The sequence below is a fragment of the Podarcis cretensis genome (genome assembly GCF_951804945.1).
Source record: "Podarcis cretensis genome assembly, chromosome: 11".
Lineage (NCBI taxonomy): Eukaryota > Metazoa > Chordata > Lepidosauria > Squamata > Lacertidae > Podarcis > Podarcis cretensis.
The window spans coordinates 15,714,651-15,737,532 of record NC_137180.1 but is presented as its reverse complement, the minus strand read 5'-3'; the positions used below and the strand labels follow the sequence as shown (position 1 = coordinate 15,737,532).

Below are 22,882 nucleotides of genomic sequence, written 5' to 3'. Positions count from 1 at the left end.
AACCAGACCTCAGAACATGTTACCATCCATGTGGGCCAAATTCAGAAATTAGAATTGGATCATACAATACTGAACAAATTAATACTGAGTTTTAAAGTGGAAAATGAAAGTACCTTGTGCGCTCATCGGAATATATTCTGTGCCCAATGTGGAGCCTCGTTCTTTTCAAGGGAGGTTACACACATCTGGGGGGGGGGGGAAGCTGCTGGTAAAGTCACTTTTGTGCATGGAAACCTCTGTCCTGAGAGTAACAGCATGTCGTCCCAGGGCGTGGTCTGAGGACACACGATATGCCCCCCCTTCCCGCTTAATCTAAGTGGATCTGGGTCAGTCAGTGACTGGATGAGAAACCACCTGGGAACCCTATGTATTCTGCCTTGAGTGTCATGATAGACGAAAGGCAGAATATAAATTCAATAACGTGCGTGAGATTTCTCAATACGAGAGAAAGACAGAAACTGCAAGGTCTATATGATCATTTGCAGTCATCATTAGTGACTGCAAATCAAACTTGTTTTACCTCGCATTTTCAAAAGGGTATTCATTATGCGTTGGCAGCCGCAGTCATATTTTCCATTTCTTTGCCCCCATCCCATCCCATTACAGAAATTATGTCATCCAACCGCATAGATCATTTGTCTTAAGGTAGGCCATTGGGAAAAATATTTATCATACATTCCAGGAGAGAATTACGCCACAAGAACCTGCTTTATGTACATCAGCCTCTGCATGTTTCTCTCCTCATCATCACACCCAGCAGAAACGCACAGAAAGGAAAATGTTAGATGGCAAAAGACTTAAAGCATTTTCGTTTATTTGCTTTTATAACTAGGCTTCATCAAGAAGACAACCCAGACAGAAAGGCTAGCTTTTCAACACAGAATCCAAACAAATTGGCAGGGTGGACAATTCCTGTGTCTCATAACTCTGGAGACTTCGAAAAGCCTAAAATCCTGGTGATTTTTCCCTTTAAAAAAACAAAAACAGAATCTATCTGTTTTCATTTAAAACTATAATGTAACCTGCATATCTATAACAGGGGAAAACTTCAAAATACGATTATAGCATGCTCAAAAAGAGTCAGAATCAAAGCTGCTAGTTTTCAAAAATGCAGAAATGTATCCATTGCAACTATTTTGGGTTTTTTTTTCTTTTTGATGAGAAATCAACCAACACCTAGTCAAACTTGTCTCTCTCTCACACACACAAAGTCTCCTGCATCAGCACCTAGTAATCCCCATCATGTTTTGTGTTTTTTTAGTTATTGGTTCCTCTGCACCACAGCCTCATCACACTATGATGCCTTGTCAAGCTGTGACATTGCTGCCAAATGATGTCAAATTGCCAACACATACTGGCACTAAAGAGGGGTGCAGGTGGTGCTGTGGGTTAAACCACAGAGCCTAGGACTTGCCGATCAGAAGGTCAGCAGTTCGAATCCCCACGACGGGGTGAGCTCCCGTTGCTCAGTCCCTGCTCCTGCCAACCTAGCAGTTTGAAAGCACGTCAAAGTGCAAGTAGATAAATAGGTACCACTCCAGCGGGAAGGTAAGCGGCGTTTCCATGCGCTGCTCTGGTTCACCAGAAGCGGCTTAGTCATGCTGGCCACATGACCCGGAAGTTGTACGCTGGTTCTCTCGGCCAATAAAGGGAGATGAGCGCCGCAACCCCAGAGTCGGCCACGAACTGGACCTAATGGTCAGGGGTCCCTTTACCTTTACCTTTATTGGCACTAAATTACTGGTTTCATTATCCAAGTGTTGGGTGGCATCTTTGATACCAGGTGAACACCAAAGTTTTCTGGAAACTTTAATTATACCATATAGTTTATATAGTGTTTGATTGTTTAAACACACACACACACACACACACACACACACACACAGGCCACCACTACGAACAACCCTAAGAACCATTGGCAAATACTGGTGTTCCTTTCAGAAAGGTCTAAGCGACATCTTTAGCAGTTGGTTCTTGGAAACATTAGATCAGTACACTTAGCAGAACAGTGCATATTCTATTGATATTTGGCTGTGTAGAAAAACTCTCCCACCACTAACAAAAGTGTGGAGGGCTCAGATGAACATCCTCTAATCACTGAAATAACATGGGAGCACAGGTTAGTTCAGCTGCTGCCATGTGTTGTGTGTATATGAATGGGCTCTGTGTGTATGCTGAGGAATGTGAAAAGAGCTCCCCCATGCAAGGGAGGTCCCTAATCAGAGCGTCGAAAGCGAGAATGGGACTGGCCTACACAGCCTTGCAATCCCCTTGACATATTATCTCTAGGTATGGGTTGGATCACTGTATGAAACTGTCTGCCCTCAGCAGTGGAACTTCCAGGTTCATTGGCCCTATCTGCCTTTTAGCAGCATGGAGAACATTGCCCACAATGGTTCTTTGGTTACTGAACTGCCCCAGAGAAAGCGTTGAACCAAGGTGGAACCACATCAAAGATGCAAGCTTTTGACAAAAGAGAACAGGAGATCCCCAATTGGTTTGAGACCGGCATTAAGGACATGGAGCCTGCTACTGCTGGCAGCAGCACAGAGAGAAGGAAGGCCATTGTGCATCTGTGGCAGCAAAACCAGACACTGTCATCTGCCCCAGCTGCAATAAAGCATGCCTGTCGGGAGTGCGTGCAGGAGCCAGGCCCTGTGACCAGTAGGGCTTCGCAGGACTGGGGCCTTCCTAAGTTTGTTCTGGAGAGGCAAGGCACAGGTGAGGCTGCTTGGTAACTCACTGCACCTGGTGGCAAGAGCTGGGGAGGGATATAAGGTCAGCATTTCCCTTTGGCTCTTTGCCACAGCAACACGCTTCCTGCGTTGCTGTCTTTGACTTCGTGACTCCTTGCTTCCTGACCCTCGGACCCCTGACTTCTGGACTCTTGTTCCTGCTCCCACCCTGCCATCTTGACCCCGGTCCCGACATCCTCAGCCAGGACTTCGATTGCCTGTAGACCGGACTGTGACAATGCCGCTCCCATATCAGTCTCTACAGCCAGGTGCTGTATCTCTCCAATGGTTTGACTTTACTCCCAAAGGCACACGCTTCCATTGTCTCCCAAAACAGATGGATGCCCACAACTATTCCACGGAATATTACTTGACATCCATGGCAGAGCTGTGGCTGGCGCGTGTCACAGGGGCGTGGTGCGCACCCCATGGGTGTGCAGCAAGTGGTGTGCATCCCGGGGGGCAGCCATGATGGCACTCCCCCCCCAGGATGGCACCCAGGGTGGCCCGCTTCCCCCGCCCCCACGTTCGTCCTCCAGTGCTTGACCTCTCACTAAAAATGCTTTGAAATGTTACAACTGATTGTTTTGCCTCTCGATTAGCATCTGCAATATTAACTTTAAGGCCCAGGTATTTGTGGGTTTTGATATTCGTTTTAACATCTTCTTGATAAAAAAATAAATAAATGGCAAGTTAGGCAAAGGAGTTTGGCATTTTTTGAAGCTGTTTTATGGGTGCCAATCTTCCAGCCTCAAGCAAACACCAAAGAGCCATGACGAAAATGATGCCCAGCCATAGGATGAAGGAAACTGAACAATGCCTGAATTAGCCAAAGGTGACATGGCTGGAAATGTTATCCAGTCTGATTGTGCCAGTTTGATTGGGTTTCTGAGCAAGCTTCCGCTCAACATCCACTGGAAAGCTTTGTTCCTGAAGTCCAGGGAACTACCCTTTTGGATTAGCTAAGCAACTTTGTGAGGGTCACTCAGGGACTGCCTGATACAGTGTGGCAATAAACGGCAGTAAGCATTACTAGAATGCATGCAAATTCTTGGAGAGGTATCCACATACTCACATACTTGTTAGATTATAAGCAGCTCAAAAAGAGATGTAGTGCAGAGAGGATTGATTTATATTTGACAGTGAAAGCTACTGACCCATGATGGTGCGGTGGACTTTATGAACCTTCACCAGACAGAACTCTCCGTCTGACAAAGTCTAGGAATGTACATGCTACAATAAAATTAAGGGTCGTCATCACAATTCCCAAAGATTCTTTGTTGTTTATTTTATTATGCAATCCATAACCTTCCCCCCCCCCAAAAAAAAAAAAATGCTGCCAAAGCTTGCATTCCCTTGCATTTGTTAATTTGAGTTCTAAATGCAGAAATCTGCAACACTTAATAAAGCAGATTGGGCTTTTCCATATCCATTACCATGCCATTTTTTATTTTATTTTAACACATCAATGCCCTCTAGTGGCAAACCACTTTAGAAACACACTTGAACGATATTCTAGGATTCCAGCATTAAAACTGTGAAAGCGCACTGGTATCTGAGCGAATGTTCATCTGCATTAATAAATTGCAGACCTTTGAATCCTGGATGAGTGCACAGAAAATAAATCTGAGCTCAAATATAATCCAGCCTATTGGTGCAGCGATTACAACATAATACTTGTGAAGCACTTTGAACACTTGAAAACCCTATCTAGTATTATTATTATTGCTGGACTTTGCCAGTGTTGCATCAGGACTGTGAATGCAGAACTGATCTGATCCATCTATATTTATCATCTCCTTGGGAGGAAAAGGAGACTGATACCACAAACTTCCCCTCATCATCCCTGGATAGGTTGCACTGTCAACACTGCCTTCAGCTATCTGTTGAGTAGATCTGTATGCAACAATATTTGGATCAGGCAGACCAGATTTAGGCTAGTACAGGTGATTCTTCTGCATAGGGTGCTGAGCTGAGGGGTACAGGTATCTACTCAAAGATAGGCCCAGTCAGATGGATGACTGAGTTGCCACAACTAGGACGTGGTTCATTTGAGAGGATGCACAGAATGGAAGGTAAGAGGAGAGAGTGCACAAAATAAATATTTAGGACACCAATTTTTGTCCTTGTTCAGGGCACCATAATACCAAAGTCCACACCAGGATCAGGGATAAAGTCTATATCTGCTATTGTAAAAATTAAAGGTTAAAGGTCACTGATCTGGTGCATAATGGCTGGGCTCATTGGCAATAAAGTGGGGAGAGCAAAGTTCATTACAAAGCTTAAAGCAACATATTTAATGAGGAATTTCTCATTAAGGTTTCTCTATCGAATAGTGAATACCTTAGAATAATGTTGGCATCTAGAGCAAAAGCTGCTTTGAGTAATATGCTTGAATCCGGCGCAGGTTCATAGGAATGGAAAGCTATTACCAGCTGGCCAGATGGAGAGCTGTTCAGCAGCCAGTGAAACATCTGGGTGGTCTCTCTCAGCATGGCCCTTATCACACAACCCTGCCAGTGCAAGTGAGCTAATTGGCAAATATATTAGCAGACTCAGCACAGCAGTCAAGGAAATGGAAAGGGAAAGGCCTGCGTTAACATATTCTAGATTTACACAGAGACATACAAGCTCATTTATGGGTGTCACATATAGAAGCCAGGTTGGAGGGGAGGAAGGGAATACAGGTGTTCCTAATCTTCTCATTAGGGTGGCACAGCATCTACCTATAAATGGTCTCCTTTTCTACTGTGTTTATGGCTATGCAGAGCAACGCAGGAGTGGTTATCCCTAAGCAACTAAAGCCAGACCTTACATAGGAAAACAGAAGACCATTTGTTGGAATGGCTGAACAGATTGTTAATAAACTAAGGATGGAAGCCTTTTTCAGGCCCGGGCCATATTCCCTTATGGCAACCATCTGGGGACCACATGCCATGTCAGAGGCAAAAAATGGCAGAAGAACAGATGTGATCCTTGTTGTTGTTGTTTAGCCGTTTAGTCGTGTCCGACTCTTCGTGACCCCATGGACCAGAGCACGCCAGGCACTCTTGTCTTCCACTGCCTCCCGCAGTTTGGTCAAACTCATGCTGGTAGCTTCGAGAACACTGTCCAACCATCTCATCCTCTGTCGTCCCCTTCTCTTTGTGCCTTCAATCATTCCCAACATCAGGGTCTTTTCCAGGGAGTCTTGTCTTCTCATGAGGTGGCCAAAGTATTGGAGCCTCAGCTTCACGATCTGTCCTTCCAGGGCTGATTTTCTTCAGAATGGATAGGTTTCATCTTCTTACAGTCCATGGGACTCTCAAGAGTCTCCTCCAGCACCATAATTCAAAAGCATCAATTCTTCGGCGATCAGCAATCTTTAAGGTCTAGCTCTCACTACCATACATCACTACTGGGAAAACCGTAGCTTTAACTATGCGGACCTTTGTGATCCTTAGTTTTCAGCAATTGGCTACATTTGAGCCATGGAAAAATAAGAGGTTTCTGGCCTGCCTGCCCCACTGATACCCTCAGTATTTTCCATGCAACCATGCAGCCAGGCAAAAGCACTAAGAGGGCACAGAGCAGGGTCCATGGGGATAAGTGTTGTTTGGTGATAGGATGTGTGAGCCCTGGGGAGGTGGGCATGCCCTGCAGGGGGCATGACTTGAAGGCCACATCCAGTCCTTGGGTCTGAGGTTCCCTGCCTTTGCTTAAGAAATAAACAACACTTATCTTTATGAATAGAGTGGTACCTCGGGTTAAGTACTTAATTCGTTCCAGATGTCCGTTCTTAACCTGAAACTGTTCTTAACATGAAGCACCATTTTAGCTAATGGGGCCTCCCACTGCTGCATCGTGATTTGTTCTCATCCTGAGGTAAAATTCTTAACCCGAGGTACTATTTCTGGGTTAGCAGAGTGTGTAACCTGAAGCGTATGTAACCCGAGGTACCACTGTATAATATTTAAGAGAATATTGGGATGGACTATTTCGATTAAAGATGGATACAAAAGGTAATTGGTGACAGAACAGTTGCTAATACATTCGGAAACAGGCTTTTAAGTAGAAATGCAATATTATGAAATGGCATCTTTGAAACTTTTGTGGGAGCAAAAGGCCTGGGTGGTTGCAAGCAAGTTGGGCAAGTTTATAAAGTAGTTTTGTAGTTTTTATTGTACACAGGTGTGGATTCTTTGGGCCAAAAAGTGTAGAATGTGCTGACACCAGCAAGACAGAATCACTCCTAGTTAGGAACTGCTCTGAAAGTTTGGAATAAATATGGCATACTGTGGAACTTGAACTGAAAGTTGTGTTAAGTTTCCCAACCACCACAGGGTGGCAGTATTTAAAAACTTCATTTTTATTTTGAAATTAGATATTTTAAAAAAAAGACCCACTCTTGCTACAAAGTGAAACATGGGCTGTATAATTGAAAACTTGCTGTTGATCAAAGAGAAGGGAAGCTTTTGAGCTTCAGGGAACAGTTGATCACTGTTAGGGTTGCCATATTTCAAAAAGCAAAAACCAGGACACTCCAAAAATGTTGAGCTTTTTTTTTTAGACAAGCCCCAGAGTTGTTGAGCTTCTCCCCCCAAAAAACTTGTCTAAGTCCAGACATCTGACACAGTGTACACATTGCTGTTTACTGCTGGTGTTTGAAGCCAAGTACAAATAACATTAGCAGCAATCCAGGTTTATCCTGTAGTGCTGCTGTTTTAGAATTCCAACCCATTTGAAAATGTAACCCACTGTTAAGCTGAGGTGTGCACATTTGAGACAGCAGTTGCAGGTGACAACTTCACTGAATTGGGGGTAATGCACACTGGGTGAAAACATTCCCTGATTCAAAACCCTAAAATGTATTTTATATAATTGACTTTTTATTTCTATTCTTTGTATATTGTATTGTTGTTTTATTGCTATGGCCGACGGCTGATGCAAATAAAGATTTATTCATTCATTCCCTGTCTCTAGTGTACACACACAATATTAAAAATGACCTTGCTGCGTTTTAAGCGTAAGTTACTCTAACTGGCTTTCACAAATAATGAAAATACTTTTAGTCAGTGCTATTTTTCTACAAAAAGAGGTGCTGGAACGCATCATAAATGCCTCCCTTGTTTTCTTATACAGTAATGGCAATGGCACCCACCTGAGAGGTGCTAGAACTGAGCTCAAGAGTGAGTTCTGGCTGAAAAAAAGCCCTGCTCTTAGTATACTATCTCAATGGCCTAGTTAAAGGACTGTGAGCTTCTATGGAAATATTAGGGAATGGGCCAAGGGTTAAAAAAATTAAGTGAAGAAACTAGGTTTTATTTTGATAGCCTATGACCCTGGAAAAATGGTTGACCACGTTGTCCATCAGTGATTAACTTTCACTGGGGAAAAATATTTATAAAATATCTTAAAAGATGTAATACCCAGTTTGAGGCTATAAATCTCACACCTTTTGCCCAATTGGGACCCAAGAAGGCTAAGATGGAAAACTGAAAAAGATCCATAATGCCCCAATTTAGCCCTCAAGGCCACCTTCTCCTAACCATGCCTACTAGCCCCACATCTAATGCCATATATGTGGGGCAGAGAAGGGCACAGCTTCAAACTGAGGTCCAAATTGTTCCTTCACAAGTGGGGCTCACTAGGGCAGGCTGCACTAAGGGAAACTCCCTAGTGCAGCCTAGGAGGTTCTGCCAGACGGATGCCAGGCTATATAACAATAATGACTATCAGTGGAAGGGCTGCTTCTGTGGGTTGGCATTTTTGCCTCTGGCCAGCGCCTGCCCTCCTACATTTTGAGGGAAAAGCCTTGACCCTTAGGTGGGAAACCTGCAACCCTCCAGATGTTTCTGGAGTACAGCTCTCAACATCCCTCATCACTGGCCACAATAGACAAAGTTTTGCTGCTTGGATAATATGCAATGTTCTCCAGACACAGAGTAGACTCATAGAAATTACCAGGCCTGAATCAATTGATTTCAGTAGGTCTGCTCCTCAGTATGACCTAGTTTGATCACCCGTTCCATTGTATCAACAGCCAGTGGTTGGAAGAGATACTCCCTTCTCTCCAACTTCAGTTTAATTCTATTGTAGTTTGGTGTGCATCTTTAGGCATTAGGTAGGTGTCCTTCTCAGCCCCCAATTGGGGACTGAGGCTGAGCAGAAGCAAGGCAGGAAATATGGGGGCACTGCAAAATGGACGCTTACACAGCTGGCCCCCCACTCGATACAATATCTTTATCTTTATTGTCATTGTCCCATACAGAAGAATGAAATTGAGTTCAGTTCTGTGAGTTTGACCATACATACACCAAACACTCATGGCTAGTGGCTCCCTGTGAAAACCCCTCTAACAGGGCCCGGCTAACATCACCGCAGGAGGGGTGTGTAACCACACTCCCCCTCTATTCTGCTGATGGACTAAAGAATACTGTCCAAGGCCTAAAACCGCCAAAGTTGTGACAATTGCTACGGGGAAGGCAAAACCTGCAAAGTAGGGAAATTATTTCCTGGCTCTGGGAAACAGCAACCATCGCAGGGAAGCTGGAATTGTGCAATTAAAAAAAGAGCTACAAAAACAAATAAATGCATTTTTAGTACTTAAGGGTTTGTGTCCATTTTTCAAAACTTTGGTTGTTGTACCCAGGATTTTTCACTTGACAGGAATCCAGCCTTAATTACTCTTGCTATAAAAGACACCGTGGACCATGACAATTTACGTAGAATATAAACACAGTTGTTATACCAAATCCAAGTCAAATTCTTTGGCAAGAAAGATCCTTTGGAAAACAAAAATGTAGCTGTTTATTCATAATGTAACGCTGATCCCTCATAATTGCATACACTAGGCCTATTGTTTATGTTATCTTTGTTGCCTCTCATTCCCTTGTGATGAAGCAAGAATTAAAAGATACCAGCAGATAAAATTCTCATCCACCCAGATCCAGAAACTACAAAAATGTGTCAAACAAATAGAGCCTATATGGAAGTTTAGCAAACCCACAGCTGTTTGCGAATTTCTCTGTCTGGCAAACAAGATGAGGAAACAACTAGGATTTTCCTAAGCAATAGGGTACAGACAGTAGGAGGAATCCGCCCCTGGTATGAGTTGCCAATCCAAGATCTGTTCTTTCTCATAAGATTAGAACTTCCAATGAAACTGAATGTTGGAAGATTCAGCACGGATTAAAGTACAGAACTCAGTCCCATAGGAGGCAATCATAGCCACCAGCTTTGTGGCAATGGTGGGCAGTGCGTGATGGCAGTGGGTGCCCAGGCCCCCTGGAGTTGGCACCAGTGAGAGCTAGATAGACCAAGAGGCTGACTCAGCATAAGGCAGTTTCCTGTGTTTCCAATGTGCCCAAAGAGCTCCTGGCTAACCCAAATGCACCCACAGTCTCTGTTTACCGATATGCTTATCTGAAGTGTATTCTTCAGCTCAGACAGGGGTATTCAATGTGTTGGACTACAACTTCCATAAGTACCACCTAGCATGGGCAATGGTCAGGGACAATAAGAGCTGCAGTTCAGTATAATCTGGAGGATACCATGTAGATTAGAAAACCCAAGTTAAGGGCAAATATTTCATTCATTCATTGCCTGATCTTCACCCTAAGATCCAAGGGCAAGTTAAAACAACTAAAACCCAATGTTACTATCAAAACACTCTATTACCCAATATTAAAAAACAGTTTTATTAAACTACAGCGAGGAACTGAAAGGGAAAGGGGGCAATGAGTCCTGGTGTGGACTCAGCATGGCTGCCTTACCCAGCAAAATTAAAAAAGGGGAATGGTGGGCCAAAAGAACTGGTTGGCATTTGGTCTTTCTGAATTGGCTTAGGTGTGCCTGAGTTGAGAGGGAGCTATACCAGACCCTGGATTCAAATCTAGGAACCCCTCTTGCAAAATATCAACCATTCTGCCTGGCCAGTGTTCCCCCTGCAACTCCTGACATCTATGACTGGCAACGGGCTGAAGTGTGAGTCTGGTGCCTGTCTGCTGCTCTGTGCCCTAACTCCTTCCGATGAGTCCTTGGTGCCCTGTCCGAGCTTGGCTCAAGGAAGCCAAGGGATGCTGGGCTGAAGCAAGGGTCACATTCAGCAGTCAAGGTGAAAGTGCAGGGTTGTAACGGGCAAGATCTTTCAGTACCCTGGACAGATCTCTGTGGCAAAGACTGGCAGTAACTCACCCAAGGAGAGCTGTTGTCTCAGCAGCATGCTGGGGCCTCCTGTGGCCTGCCTGCTCTGGATCTGCTGTTAACCTCACCCCCGCTAAGGATCTCTTTCTTAAGGGGTACTGCAGGCTCTAACGTCAAGGCAGTGAAAACAGAGGTCCCAGGGCTCTCTGTGTCTGAGATGTTGTGAAAAATAATATTCTATGGCCTGAAAGGTATTGAAATGAGGGGTGATGGTTCCTTAGGTGGTGCCTCTTCTCCTTCTTCAGTGTACAGGAAGTTTCATGAAGGATGGGGGCCAGAGAACATGGCAACTGGTAAAAGAGTTAGCCATTGGCTTCGTAGTGGCATTATCTCTCCTCCAGCATAAGAAAACACAGGCTTGTCCTACCCCTGAACATAACTTATAGAACAATCCTAAGTATGTATAAAGGTAAAGGTAAAGGGACCCCTGACCATTAGGTCCAGTCATGGCCGATTCTGGGGTTACAGCGCTCATCTCGCTTTATTGGCCAAGGGAGCCGGCGTATAGCTTCCGGGTCATGTGGCCAGCATGACTAAGCCGCTTCTGGCGAACCAGAGCAGCACACAGAAACACCGTTTACCTTCCCACTGGAGCGGTACCTATTTATCTACTTGCACTTTGACGTGCTTTCAAGATGATAGGTTGGCAGGAGCAGGGACCAAGCAATGGGAGCTCACCCGTCGCGGGGATTCGAACTGTCGACCTTCTGATTGGCAAGTCCTAGGCTCTGTGGTTTAACCCACAGCACCACCCGTGTCCCCCTAAGCATGTATACTCAGAGGTAAAATCCCACTGAGTTCAATTGAACTTTATCCTGAAAATGTTTGGTTAGGATTGCAGCCTTGGGTTTAATGAAGTCAGGAAGTATTTGAATCAAAATGCCACTTCTAAAACTAATATGAACTGAATGGGGGGGAGGAATCTAAGATTTTCATAATTTAAACTTGCAAAAATGCACATTTATGATTCTCCTAATTGGAATGTTTTCTAACACCCTCAGTTAAACCTGTGGTTGGATATTGGAACATTAGAAATATATTTGTTGCTATTTAACATTATTCACATTAAACTGTTACGGAAAGGGGGGGGCATGTCTTCTTCACCTTCTTCTTCGCTACAATATATCAATTTATTTCCAATTGTCAATGTCAAAAGGGACTAAAATCTATAAAATTCATAGAAAATCAACGTGCCAGTTTGCTCAATTTCTCTAGGACTCCATCACACCCCCCTGTCCAGCATAATCCCTCAAGCAAGGTGTTAAGACCCTAATCCTGTCAAATCGCTCTGATCAGCCTTTCCTCCAGGCAATGTCAGGTGCCAGACTATGCATATTTGGGACATCGTTTTCTCATCCCCAGGAAGTGTTTATCTGTGCATATCTCCAGCTCTGCATATTCCCCCCTCCCTCCTCCATATGTTAATCTGTGTAACCCAACCTCCCTTTAATATATTCATGATGTAATCTGTGTAACCAAACCTCTCTTTAATGTATTCATGACGTGTTTTGCACTGTATTCTGGGACATGGAGGGAGTTTCAAAAACTCATGTCACCCCTTTCTCACTGTTCAATCTTGCCTTGAACCTGTTGCGCAATAAACTTGGATCTTCTGCTGTTTGCTCCTGTCTCCGGCTGAGCTCATTTTTCCGCTAGGACCCGTGGACATTGTCCGACGAGCCGGGTGGCAAGGTAAATCAGCACCCGGAATTTTTCCGTAACATAAACTCATCACATTTTATCTTCTTGTTAATGTAACTTTCGTTTTCAGATCTGAACTTATGCAAATCAAAAATGAAAAGTTAAAGCCATTATCTGATCCCACCCCACCTCATTTCAGATTTGTGTAAATTTCTGTTTTGATTCTGACCACTTTCCCCATAATACTTTTCCTGCACAGAGATAATTTCTGTGTAGGAAAAATATATACGCTTGCATCTGTGAACTGTGATGTTGCGAGTGTTTATTTTATCATGGGTACATGAGTTCAGGCACTGCACAATTGCTGAGGTGACCATCCTGTTCAAGTTGCTGACTACATTTAAGTCATATTGATGTGGGGGAAATGAAATTTCTCTCATTTGTGACCCTAAATTCTTTATTAGAAACTATGTCATGTTTTAAGAAATAATAGTAATAATTGTTGGATGATGATTTTCATCACAACCTTCCTGCAGGTCATGGAATTCCCCCCCCCCCTCCAGCTATTAACTGTAGGAAAAATTATCCCATTGTTACCCATTGATTTAATCTCTGCTCCCATGGTTCATTGTGGCCTATTATTAATTTTCTCTATACCTGTTATAAGCATTTTGAAACCTGATGTTTCTACCCTTAGTTAGTTCAGAACCAAACAAATGCCAGCTCTATAAACAGCAGTGTCAACAGGTAGCAATGTTGCTACCTTCACAAACATCTAACATTTTTAACTTTCTTATATATTCATTTAAGGTTTTGAATTACAGATAAAACTATAATCTACAAAAAAAGCAATCCTTATCATTTATACTTCCTAAGTTCAAAGAACTGGGACACGATTACACAATGCAAGACGTGTTCTGAATGGACAAACAAAATCTGCTTAATTGTTTCTGAGCCCTCTTTCATCTGAAGCTTAAACAATAAGAAGAGGATAAAAGGATTTTTCAAGTGTGAGGCCCCTGACTGCTCAATAATCAGACGCCTCCTTATACACCTCAAAACAGGCAGCTGAAAAATAGCATATTTGCAGCATGACTTGCATGAAATTGTATTATTTAAGGAGGGAAATAATATTTATATTCAACACTTGACCAAGGTGCATTTTCATAATGTGTCGTCATTCCCCCACCTAAAAAAAATAAAAAAGTGCTATAAACCTACATTTCGCAGAACAAACTGCAAACCATATACAGTACAAACCACCATGCCATTTAAAGTCATCTTCAAAAGGTAAGTGAACTTTTTAGAAAAACTGTAACAAGTTATTCTTGCAATAACTATCAGACCCGCTGATACACAAATAATTGTCATGTGGATCTTAAACTAACTTACTTATACAGAAGTGGAATGGAATTTAATTACAGTTGCTTTCAAGAAAATATGGCAATGTTGAAACACTGTCCTATATGCTATCTATGAATTATCTAACTGTAAAACATTATATTGGAACCTGTCCAATATTCAACAGAAGGTCAGCCTGTTTTATCAGATAAATGGGTAATTTAGCTGATGATAGTCAGATGGTATAATAAATATTCACAAAAAATCACATGCATCATCACAACCAACCATATTAAACTGCAGTGTGTGACAATGTAGCCAGCAGCTCCCAGACCTGTATATGTAAGAGGTTTTGTAAGAATTAGCTGTTTTTTCAAGTTCCACTCAACTACCCTGGGCTGCTCCCTTGTTATTCAATGAACTTACCAAAGCGCTTAATTTCATTACCCAATTCGCTGCTTTTCATTTCTGCCTGGAGGGTGGAAAAATATGTAACTTATGGTCAATTCACACATTGTATTGGACTTCTTCAGGAAAAATGTAGCATGAAAGCGGTAATGCAGTGATCTTACTCAAAGACGGACTGTAAATCGGAAATTAAAGAAAGAATCCATTCACAAGTGATACTTTTGTGATGCCTAGGCAGGGGCGTAGCTAGCCGCTCCGGCACACAGAGCGCCGGGGGCGGGGCAAGCCGCCCACAGAGGCAGGGCGATCTGCCCAGGGGGGCGCCGTGGTGATCCACCCACGGTGTCCGCCTGGCGGACGCAAGCCCCACGTTGCCGTTTCGGGCAGCTCGGGGCCCCAAGCCACCGCCTCACTCCCAGGAGAGATGCGTGGCTTGGGCGCACTGCAGGCCAGGCCCCGTGGTAAGTGCTGCCCCCGTGGTGTGCCTTTTATCACCCCCTCAGGGTGACAACCTAGCAGTTTGAAAGCATGTCAAAGTGCAAGTAGATAAATAGGTAGCGCTCTGACGGGAAGGTAAACGGCGTTTCCGTGCACTGCTCTGGTTTGCCAGAAGCGGCTTAGTCATGCTGGCCACATGACCTGGAAGCCGTACGCCAGCTCCCTCAGCCAGTAAAGCGAGATGAGCACTGCAACCCCAGAGTAGGTCAACACTGGACTTAATGGTCAGGGGTCCCTTTACCTTTACTTTTACAGGGATTACACAGGCCCCTTTTGTGTCTTTTGTCTCACATTATATTATGGAGTGGAACCACCATCACATTTGTGAAAGGAGCAAGGAAATTTCGCAAGTTACGCTAGAAACATAGTTTAGCCTGGAATGTGTTACTTTTTACTGTTGTTCATATGTGAAGAGCCAGTGCAGTGTAGTGGTCAGACAAGGACCTGGGAGACCAGGGTTCAAATCTCTGCTCAGCCCTGAAGTTCAGTGAGTGACTGGACCAGTCCCTCTGCCTCTCAACCAGGGGCACAAACTCCTATGAGCGGACGTGTCTTCAGTCCCCTCAATATTTTGTAGCAGGGTCTCAGCCCCCCCCCCCAATACTGAGGGCCTAGCATGGAGATGTGGGATGTGAAACACAAAGAGCAGTCAAGTACAACATTCCTAGTGTGAACATGTTTACAAATGGGGAGGAATGTTTGTCCAGCCAGCAGGTAAACTTCCTGTTTCCTTCTAGGCTGGGACAGACTTCCTCTGCATGTGACTAGAGGTGGGCGTGGCCTCACCTGTGCAGGTAACAACAAAAGCACAGGGTCAGGACAGCCATCTCTCTCTTTTTGACTACATGCATCAAAGAAGCAACATCTGCTTAGCCAAAGATGCTCTCTTGGCCTCCACCCAAGAGAGGACAAAGGGACTGTCTCTTTATGGGATAGTTTCTTTTTTTTAAAAAAATGATATTTATTCAAATTTTCAAAAATACATAAACATATAAAAAAGGATGAAAAAAGAGAAAAAAAGAAAAAATCAGGAAAATACAACAACAAAAGAGAAAAAAGATTAAAAAACATAGATAAAAAGAAAACTACAAATCCAAATTACATCCTTTCATTTACTTGTTTCTTGGACCTCCCTTTTTGTATTCTAACTTAATTCATTATTTCAGCAATTTCTTCCCATGTTTCTCAATTTTTATTTAAATAATTTATCTTAACAGTATTCTATTATTCAATTTACTATTAATTTCTTTAACCATATCTTACCTTAAAAACCATAAAATTTCAAAGTTTAAACCATATTTATACATAACTCCTTCAAACCTTTCTACTAAAGCCAATTAGTTCATTTCCAGCATATTCCCTAATATTTCATTAGTATTACACTAATTCCAAATATAAAAAGAAATTCTCTTTTTCCTTCTATTTTTATCCGTCCCTTTTTCCTGGTCTCGGGTTATGTCAGTCCTTTCTAACCGTTACATCCAGTCCATCAATCTGGTGTTCTAATGTCTGAGGCTCTTGAATCTCTTTTAAGCCCCCTCTGGATTTTCTTGTTCCTGTTTGTATTTGCACCCTTCCCTGTCCCTTACTGGTTTCTTTCTTTATGGGATAGTTTCCAGGTGTATGTTACTTTTCTAAGCTAAGTCTGCCTTCTGGGATCCGACTGTGAACAGAATGTGAGTAAACTCTTTTTATACTTTTATAGAAGACTGTGTCGTGTCTTATCTTTTATGAGGGAATAAGGGGAAAATACCAGAACAGTTATTACAGAGGCTTTAGTGAGCCTGAGCAAATGCATCCGCTGTGAGTTAAAAAGGAGAATGTTACTCTGCTACACAAGCTACTCTGTTTACACAAGTTGGAAAGGTTATAATTAAACAATATATCCTCTCCTGCATCCCTGAACATTCCCACAGGAGCCTCCATCCAAAATGCTGCTTCTGAGGCATGCCAGGCTGCTGTCTGGCCTGCTAGGCTGCTTATTGTTGGCCTAGTAGGCCTGCCAGCAGCCTGTCAAGCTTCACAGCACTGGCAGCGGCCTGGCAGGACTCATGCCGGCGGCCTGCCAGGCCTTGCACTGGCGGGCTGGGGGGGGGGGGAGCTTGCCTCAGCAGGAGGTGGCGGCAGGAACATCAGACCCACCAGGTGGAGAAAGAGCTCAGCCAGTGAAGGTAAGGGTGGTTCAGCAGCTCTTCCTCCCTTACTTCTGGGCCGACCTGAAGTACTCACTGAAAGTGATGTGGCATGGCCCGACCCTGGAGGTCTACAGGTCACGGGGCAGGGTTCATGCCACACTGGAGTGCTTTGTGAAGCTGGGCCAAAAGCATCAGCAGAGGGCAGGTTCACACCTACCGGGCAGTGGAAAGGAGGAGCGCCGGCTTCCAGAAGCGCATGGGTGTTGGCAGCCTAGCAAGCAGGCCGGCAGCGTGACAGGCCTAGCGCAATGTGGTGGCAGTGGCTTGGCAGTCCTTGCGGTAAGAGGCGGCAGCGGCTGCCAGGTCTTGCCGCGGCACTCCTCGGTGGCAGAGCGGGCAGAGAAAGATCTCAGCTGGTGAAGGTAAGGCAGAGCCATGTGGTCTGGCAGATGCGGCAGGGAGGCGAGTGGCAGGGTCGTGTGGCAGCAGTGGACCGGTGTGGGTAGTGGCAGTGAGCGGTGAGGTTGTACGAGGGGCAGGGAGGTGAGCAGTGTTGGGATGGAGACGGGGACATTTGGCAGGCCCCCAGCTGGCTCCAGCCACCGGCCGGCAGCCAGGTGAACTTCCATTCTCGGAACAGCATCAATCAGCGACTCAAGCCTCAGAAGCCTTCAGAAACTGAGCGCGCTCTAATCAGCAGAGTGAATAACTCTTCACAACGGAAGTGGCAGACAGAGGCATATGTAAGCATGTTTATAAGCGTTGGGTGGCGCTGTGGGTTAAACGACAGAGCCTAGGACTTGCAGATCAGAAGGTCGGTGGTTCGAATCCCCGTGACGGGGTGAGCTCCCATTGCTCGGTCCCTGCTCCTGCCAACCCACCAGTTCAAAAGCACGTCAAAGTGCAAGTAGATTAATAGGTACCACTCTGGTGGGAAGGTAAACGGCGTTTCCGTGCGCTGCTCTGGTTCGCTTGGTTATGCTGGCCACATGACCTGGAAGCTGTACGCCGGCTCCCTCGGCCAATAAAGCGAAATGAGCACCGCAACCCCAGTTGGTCACGACTGGACCTAATGGTCAGGGGTCCCTTTACCTTTACCTTTACTCAGCATTAGGAACAAAGGAAAATCATGTCTGCTTCCCTTCGTGTCCAAGCAAAAAACAGTATAGCAAAAGCTATATACAACGAAAGTTCCCAGCAGTCTGCGCTGGAAGTAAACAGACATGTGACATACAACAACTGCACATGCCTGGTCTAAAGGTGGAATGGAACTATATCCTAACAAGCAGTGGGGTCCCGAAGAGCGGCAACAGTGGCATGAACAGATGGGGGGCACGGCATGGTGGAGGGGTGACCTTATGCGCCTGTAATGTCACAGGCAGGGGTACCAACTGGAATAAAACACGTGTACCAACGGGAATAAAATATAGGCAGCCAGGTAAGCCCCGCCCCACATCATTGATGGCGCACACCGTTGGAATGGCAGTGCCCATGAACTTTGGGGGAGGGCGGTCCCCTCAGATACTTTATGGGGGCGAGCGAAGGGACCTTGGCTCCTACGCAGGCGCGCAAGCTGGCACCTCTGCTCCCGCCGTATCGTGAGGCGAGAGGAGGGCAGCAGTCCGCTCGCTTTTCCCGCCGCCGCCGCCGCCTCGGGCGCAGGGGCGGAGTCGACGCCTTATGCAAGGGCTGAGGGCGTGAAGGGGAAGACGACCAAGGAGGCGCGCGCGCAACAGCCTCTCCTCGCCTTCGCCGGGGGCGCTTTACTTGGACGGCCGGGGGAAGTCGCTGCCGCTGGCTCAAGTCCGCTGAGGGGACGAGGACCCTCCGCTTCCTCAGGGGCAGGCGCAGGTGCGGGGCCCGAAGCCCCTTCCAGAGGAGAGCCGCGGCGTCTTCATCTCCTTCGAGCGCCCTCCCTCCGCTCCCGGCTCCTTTACGAAGGCTGCCCGGGCGCCTGGCTCCTCCCCGCTCCCTTGGCCGGGCGGTGGCGGGCGGCGGGCGCTTGTTTGTCCGCCTGTTTGGTCTCCCGAAAAACGACTTTCCAATCCGCGCGCCGTCGTTGTTGTTTCGCCCTGGCCGCCGAGCTCATGTTTCCCTCTTGGGCGACGGCAGTGGCGGCCGGTCTGGTCTCCTTGCACTTCCTCCAGAAGCTCTTCTTCCCTTATTTCTGGGCGGACCTGAGGTACTTGCTGAAAGTGGCGCGCTATGGCTTGAGGGTGGAGGTCTACAGGCTGCGCGGCAGCGTTGCCACCGTGCTGGAGCGCTTCGGGGCGCTGGCCCGCCGGCAGCCCGACAAGCCCTTCCTCATCTACGAAGAGCAGGTGCACACCTACCGGGAGGTGGACCGGAGGAGCAACCGGGTGGCGCGGCTTTTCCTCGAGGAAGGGGCGCTGGCGAGGGGCGACACGGTGGCTCTGCTCATGAGCAACGAGCCCGACTTCATCCACGCGTGGTTTGGGCTGGCCAAGCTGGGCTGCGTGGTGGCTTTCCTCAACTGCAACGTCCGCGCCAGGTCCCTCCTGCACTGCATCGCCAGCTGCGCGCCCAAGATGCTGGTGGTGGGAGCAGGTAAAGTGGGCGCCTGATCTGTGTTCGAAACTCCCCCGTTGTTCTAGGCGCCTTTGGCGACAGGGAATTTCCTTAGCGAGAGCAGTTTCTGGGAGCAGCACTGCCCCTGAGATTTCTGATTAAAACTGCAGAGTGGAAGGAGAGGAGGAGCTTTTTCTGCCTCCCCACTTCCAGCTGCTCTCTGAAGACTGGAGAAGTCACCCTCTGTTCACAGGCTGTGAAGGACTTCCTCACAAATTTATCAACAGCTGCATGAATCATTATAGCCAGGAAGTGGAAGGGGCAAGTAAAATATAAAATGGAAGGACGGTATAAAGTGGTGTGGAATATAGCTATTAATGATAAATTAGCATGTGCCATTAAGGTAAGATGGGGACTATGCAGGAGAAATTATTTTGAGGAGATACGGAGGGTGTCTGTAGAATTTGTACTGTTAAAACGGAAAAGGGTCAAACCATCACAAGTGGTGTTGAAATTTGGGGAGGTGGGATAGTTACAATGGAATGGCCTTGGTGGTGGTGTGCACATTTTATTCTTATTTATGATTATTACGTTGTCGAAATGAAATTAAAAAATTAAAAACAAAAGTAAGGGACCCTCTGAAGAATATTAGGGTAGGATTGACCATGTGAAAAATGAACAAAATATTTTAGCTGCGGGTCATTCATTTTCAGCTTTGTATTCTTGTTCTTAAAAAAAGTGCGCCTAGACATTCCGTTGTTGCGCCCATAACCTAAGTTTAAGGCGCCATTTAGCTCCTAGCTTTCATATCTGTTTCTAACGCTGCACCTGATATTTGCATATTGCCTGCCCCTTTATCCTAGTGCACTTCATTCTCCCTCCTCAACGTGCCGTATAGTTTATTCCTTCTCATTAATTAACTGACCAATCACATCGGTGCTGCCACCCCTAACAAAACTCCTGGCTACACCGACATTCATTCTAGAGAATCTAGAGAGGGGGAGTGGTTATGTCAACCAGGGATGCCCACTTGAATAAAATATTGGGGGAGGGGCGGGAGTTAAGCTCCGCCCCACATAATCAATTGCATGACATGCTGTATGCATACCGTATGAATGGCAATGTCTGTCAACTTTGCAGGAGCCCTGCCCCCTCAAATATTGGGGTGGGGGGAATGGACCTTAGCCTCTCCGAGTTTGTTCCTGTGATACCAACTCAGGCTGCATGCAGATCAGTGATTGCGTATTTGAATACTTCTTAGAGTAGAAAGGTCTATGAGCATAGAAAATGGTTTGATAGGGTAAAGCCTTCTCCTTGATAGTCTAGTTTTGCATGTGCGTGGAGACTGTATGCTACATACAAGCATGCAAACAAACACACACACACATGATTCCTGAAAAAGCTTTGGCACTATTCTGAATATATAAACTTATAGTGGTAGGTGAGGGTGTTCTAAATTGTAATCACAAGGACAAGGTCCTTTAGCAACAAAGAGGTCCCATGTTTTGCTAGAAGTTACATGCAGCATGCACAGCGATTTTCTTCATATCTTAAGGGTTTGGGACAGATTCTCAACATTACTTGGTCTCAGTTAAGCTTTAGCAGCCAATTTAGAAGTCTTGAATGAATGAGTGAATGAATGACTCTTTATTTGCATCAGCCATCGGCCATAGCAACAGAACAGCAATGCAATATACAAAGAACAGAAATAAAAAGTCGATTATACAAAACACACTTCCGGGTCCTGAATCAGCAGTCAAATAGTGGACCTTATTCTAAGTGCCCCAGCTAAAAACCTTGAAACCTTTGCTGTCAAGGTAATGCTACTCTTGATCTGCCAGGAGGACACTGTGGCAGTGGTTGGGTGACCTGGAATGGACAATAAGAGAGGGGTGATAATCTCATTCCTCAAACAGATAGGTAGCCGTGTTGGTCTGCCATAGTCAAAACAAAAAAAATTCCTTCCAGTAGCACCTTAAAGACCAACTAAGTTAGTTCTTGGTATGAGCTTTCGTGTGCATGCACATGAAAGCTCATACCAAGAACTAACTTAGTTGGTCTTTAAGGTGCTACTGGAAGGAATTTTTTTTGTTTTCATTCCTCAAGTCTTTATAAAGAGTGCAAGCCAGAAAGGCATGCACCACTGATTCGGTACTGCCATCTCCACAGGGACATAAGCGTTTTTTGTGTGTTGGAATCTGTAGGATTGATTATTCTTATATGTCTTGTTGCATACCGGCTTGAGCCAACAAGTGGTAGTTTATTCTATTCGTTATGGCTCCAATATGGAAAGCTATATTCAGTTAACCTGATGCGCTAGCAGAAGCCAGCACAAGGATTCCTGCTAGCCCAATGGAAATTGCTCCCTCTCCTGTTCCCTGCATCCCATCCCATCCCCAGATCTGCTCTAAAGGGTCTGGGGGGAAACCCAGAACAGATTTTAGGGGCATACAGAGGGAGGACAGAGGATAAGCTTCCATCCCTCAAGGAAACTCCTTGCACTTACGTAACCTTAGCACTACCTTGAATATATGCCAGGGGCTTTGTTTACAATTAAGTGGTATACAGATTTTATTAAATACTGCAAAATACACGTTAAGTCAGAAAATGTATCTTTGGCAGTTCCAAACCTGGGTTTGCAAAGGTAATGCGGATGAAGAGGGGCATTTATAGAGGCGTGACTGCAGGGTGAAATTAGTAGAATTGGGAGGCACTGTGGATATAGACTCATAGAATTATAGAATTGTAGAGCTGAAGGAACCCAAAGGGTCTTCTAGTCCAACCTCCTGCAATACAGAAATTTCTCTCTCTTTAATGTAATTGAACCTCCCCTGTTCAATGCTGTAAAAAGGTAAAGGACCCCTGGACGGTTAAGTTCAGTCAAAGGCGACTATGGGGTGCAGCGTTCATCTCGCTTTCAGGCCGAGGGAACCGACGTTTGTGCACAGACAGTTTTCCAGGTCATGTGGCCAGCATGACTAAACCGCTTCTGGCGCAACGGGACACCATGATGAGTTCCAGAGTGCACGAAAATGCCATTTACCTTCCCGCTGCAGCAGTACCTATTTATCTACTTGCACTGGTGTGCTTTTGAACTGCTAGGTTGGCAGAAGCTGGGACAGAGCAACGGGAGCGCACCACTGTCATGCAGATTCAAACTGCAAGCCCAAGAGGCTCAGTGGGTTAGATCTGCTTAAATACCTCTGGTGAAGGAGAGTTAATACTAACCTGTTCTACTGATGGAACAGCTCTTCGCGTTAGGAAGCATCTCCTGATGTTTAGCTGTATTCTGCTTTCATGCAGTTCCCACCCACTGAGTCTAGTTCTGTTCTCTGGAACAGCAGGGAACAAATTTGCCTCATCTTCCGTATGACCACCCTTCAGATATTTGAAGACAGCAGTTACGGTCTC

The 22,882-nt window shown here is 45.5% G+C and overlaps 1 protein-coding gene across 1 annotated transcript in view; it reads left to right on the top strand.

Moving 5' to 3' along the window:
- Positions 1-18,661: 18,661 nt before the first annotated feature.
- SLC27A6 (solute carrier family 27 member 6) overlaps positions 18,662-22,882 on the top strand; it is a 39,837-nt gene continuing 35,616 nt past the window's right edge. Inside the window, exon 1 of the mRNA XM_079995557.1 lies at positions 18,662-19,510. Coding sequence (XP_079851683.1) covers positions 19,030-19,510 — 481 coding nt within the window. The 5' untranslated portion in view covers positions 18,662-19,029. The remainder of the gene's footprint in view (positions 19,511-22,882) is intronic.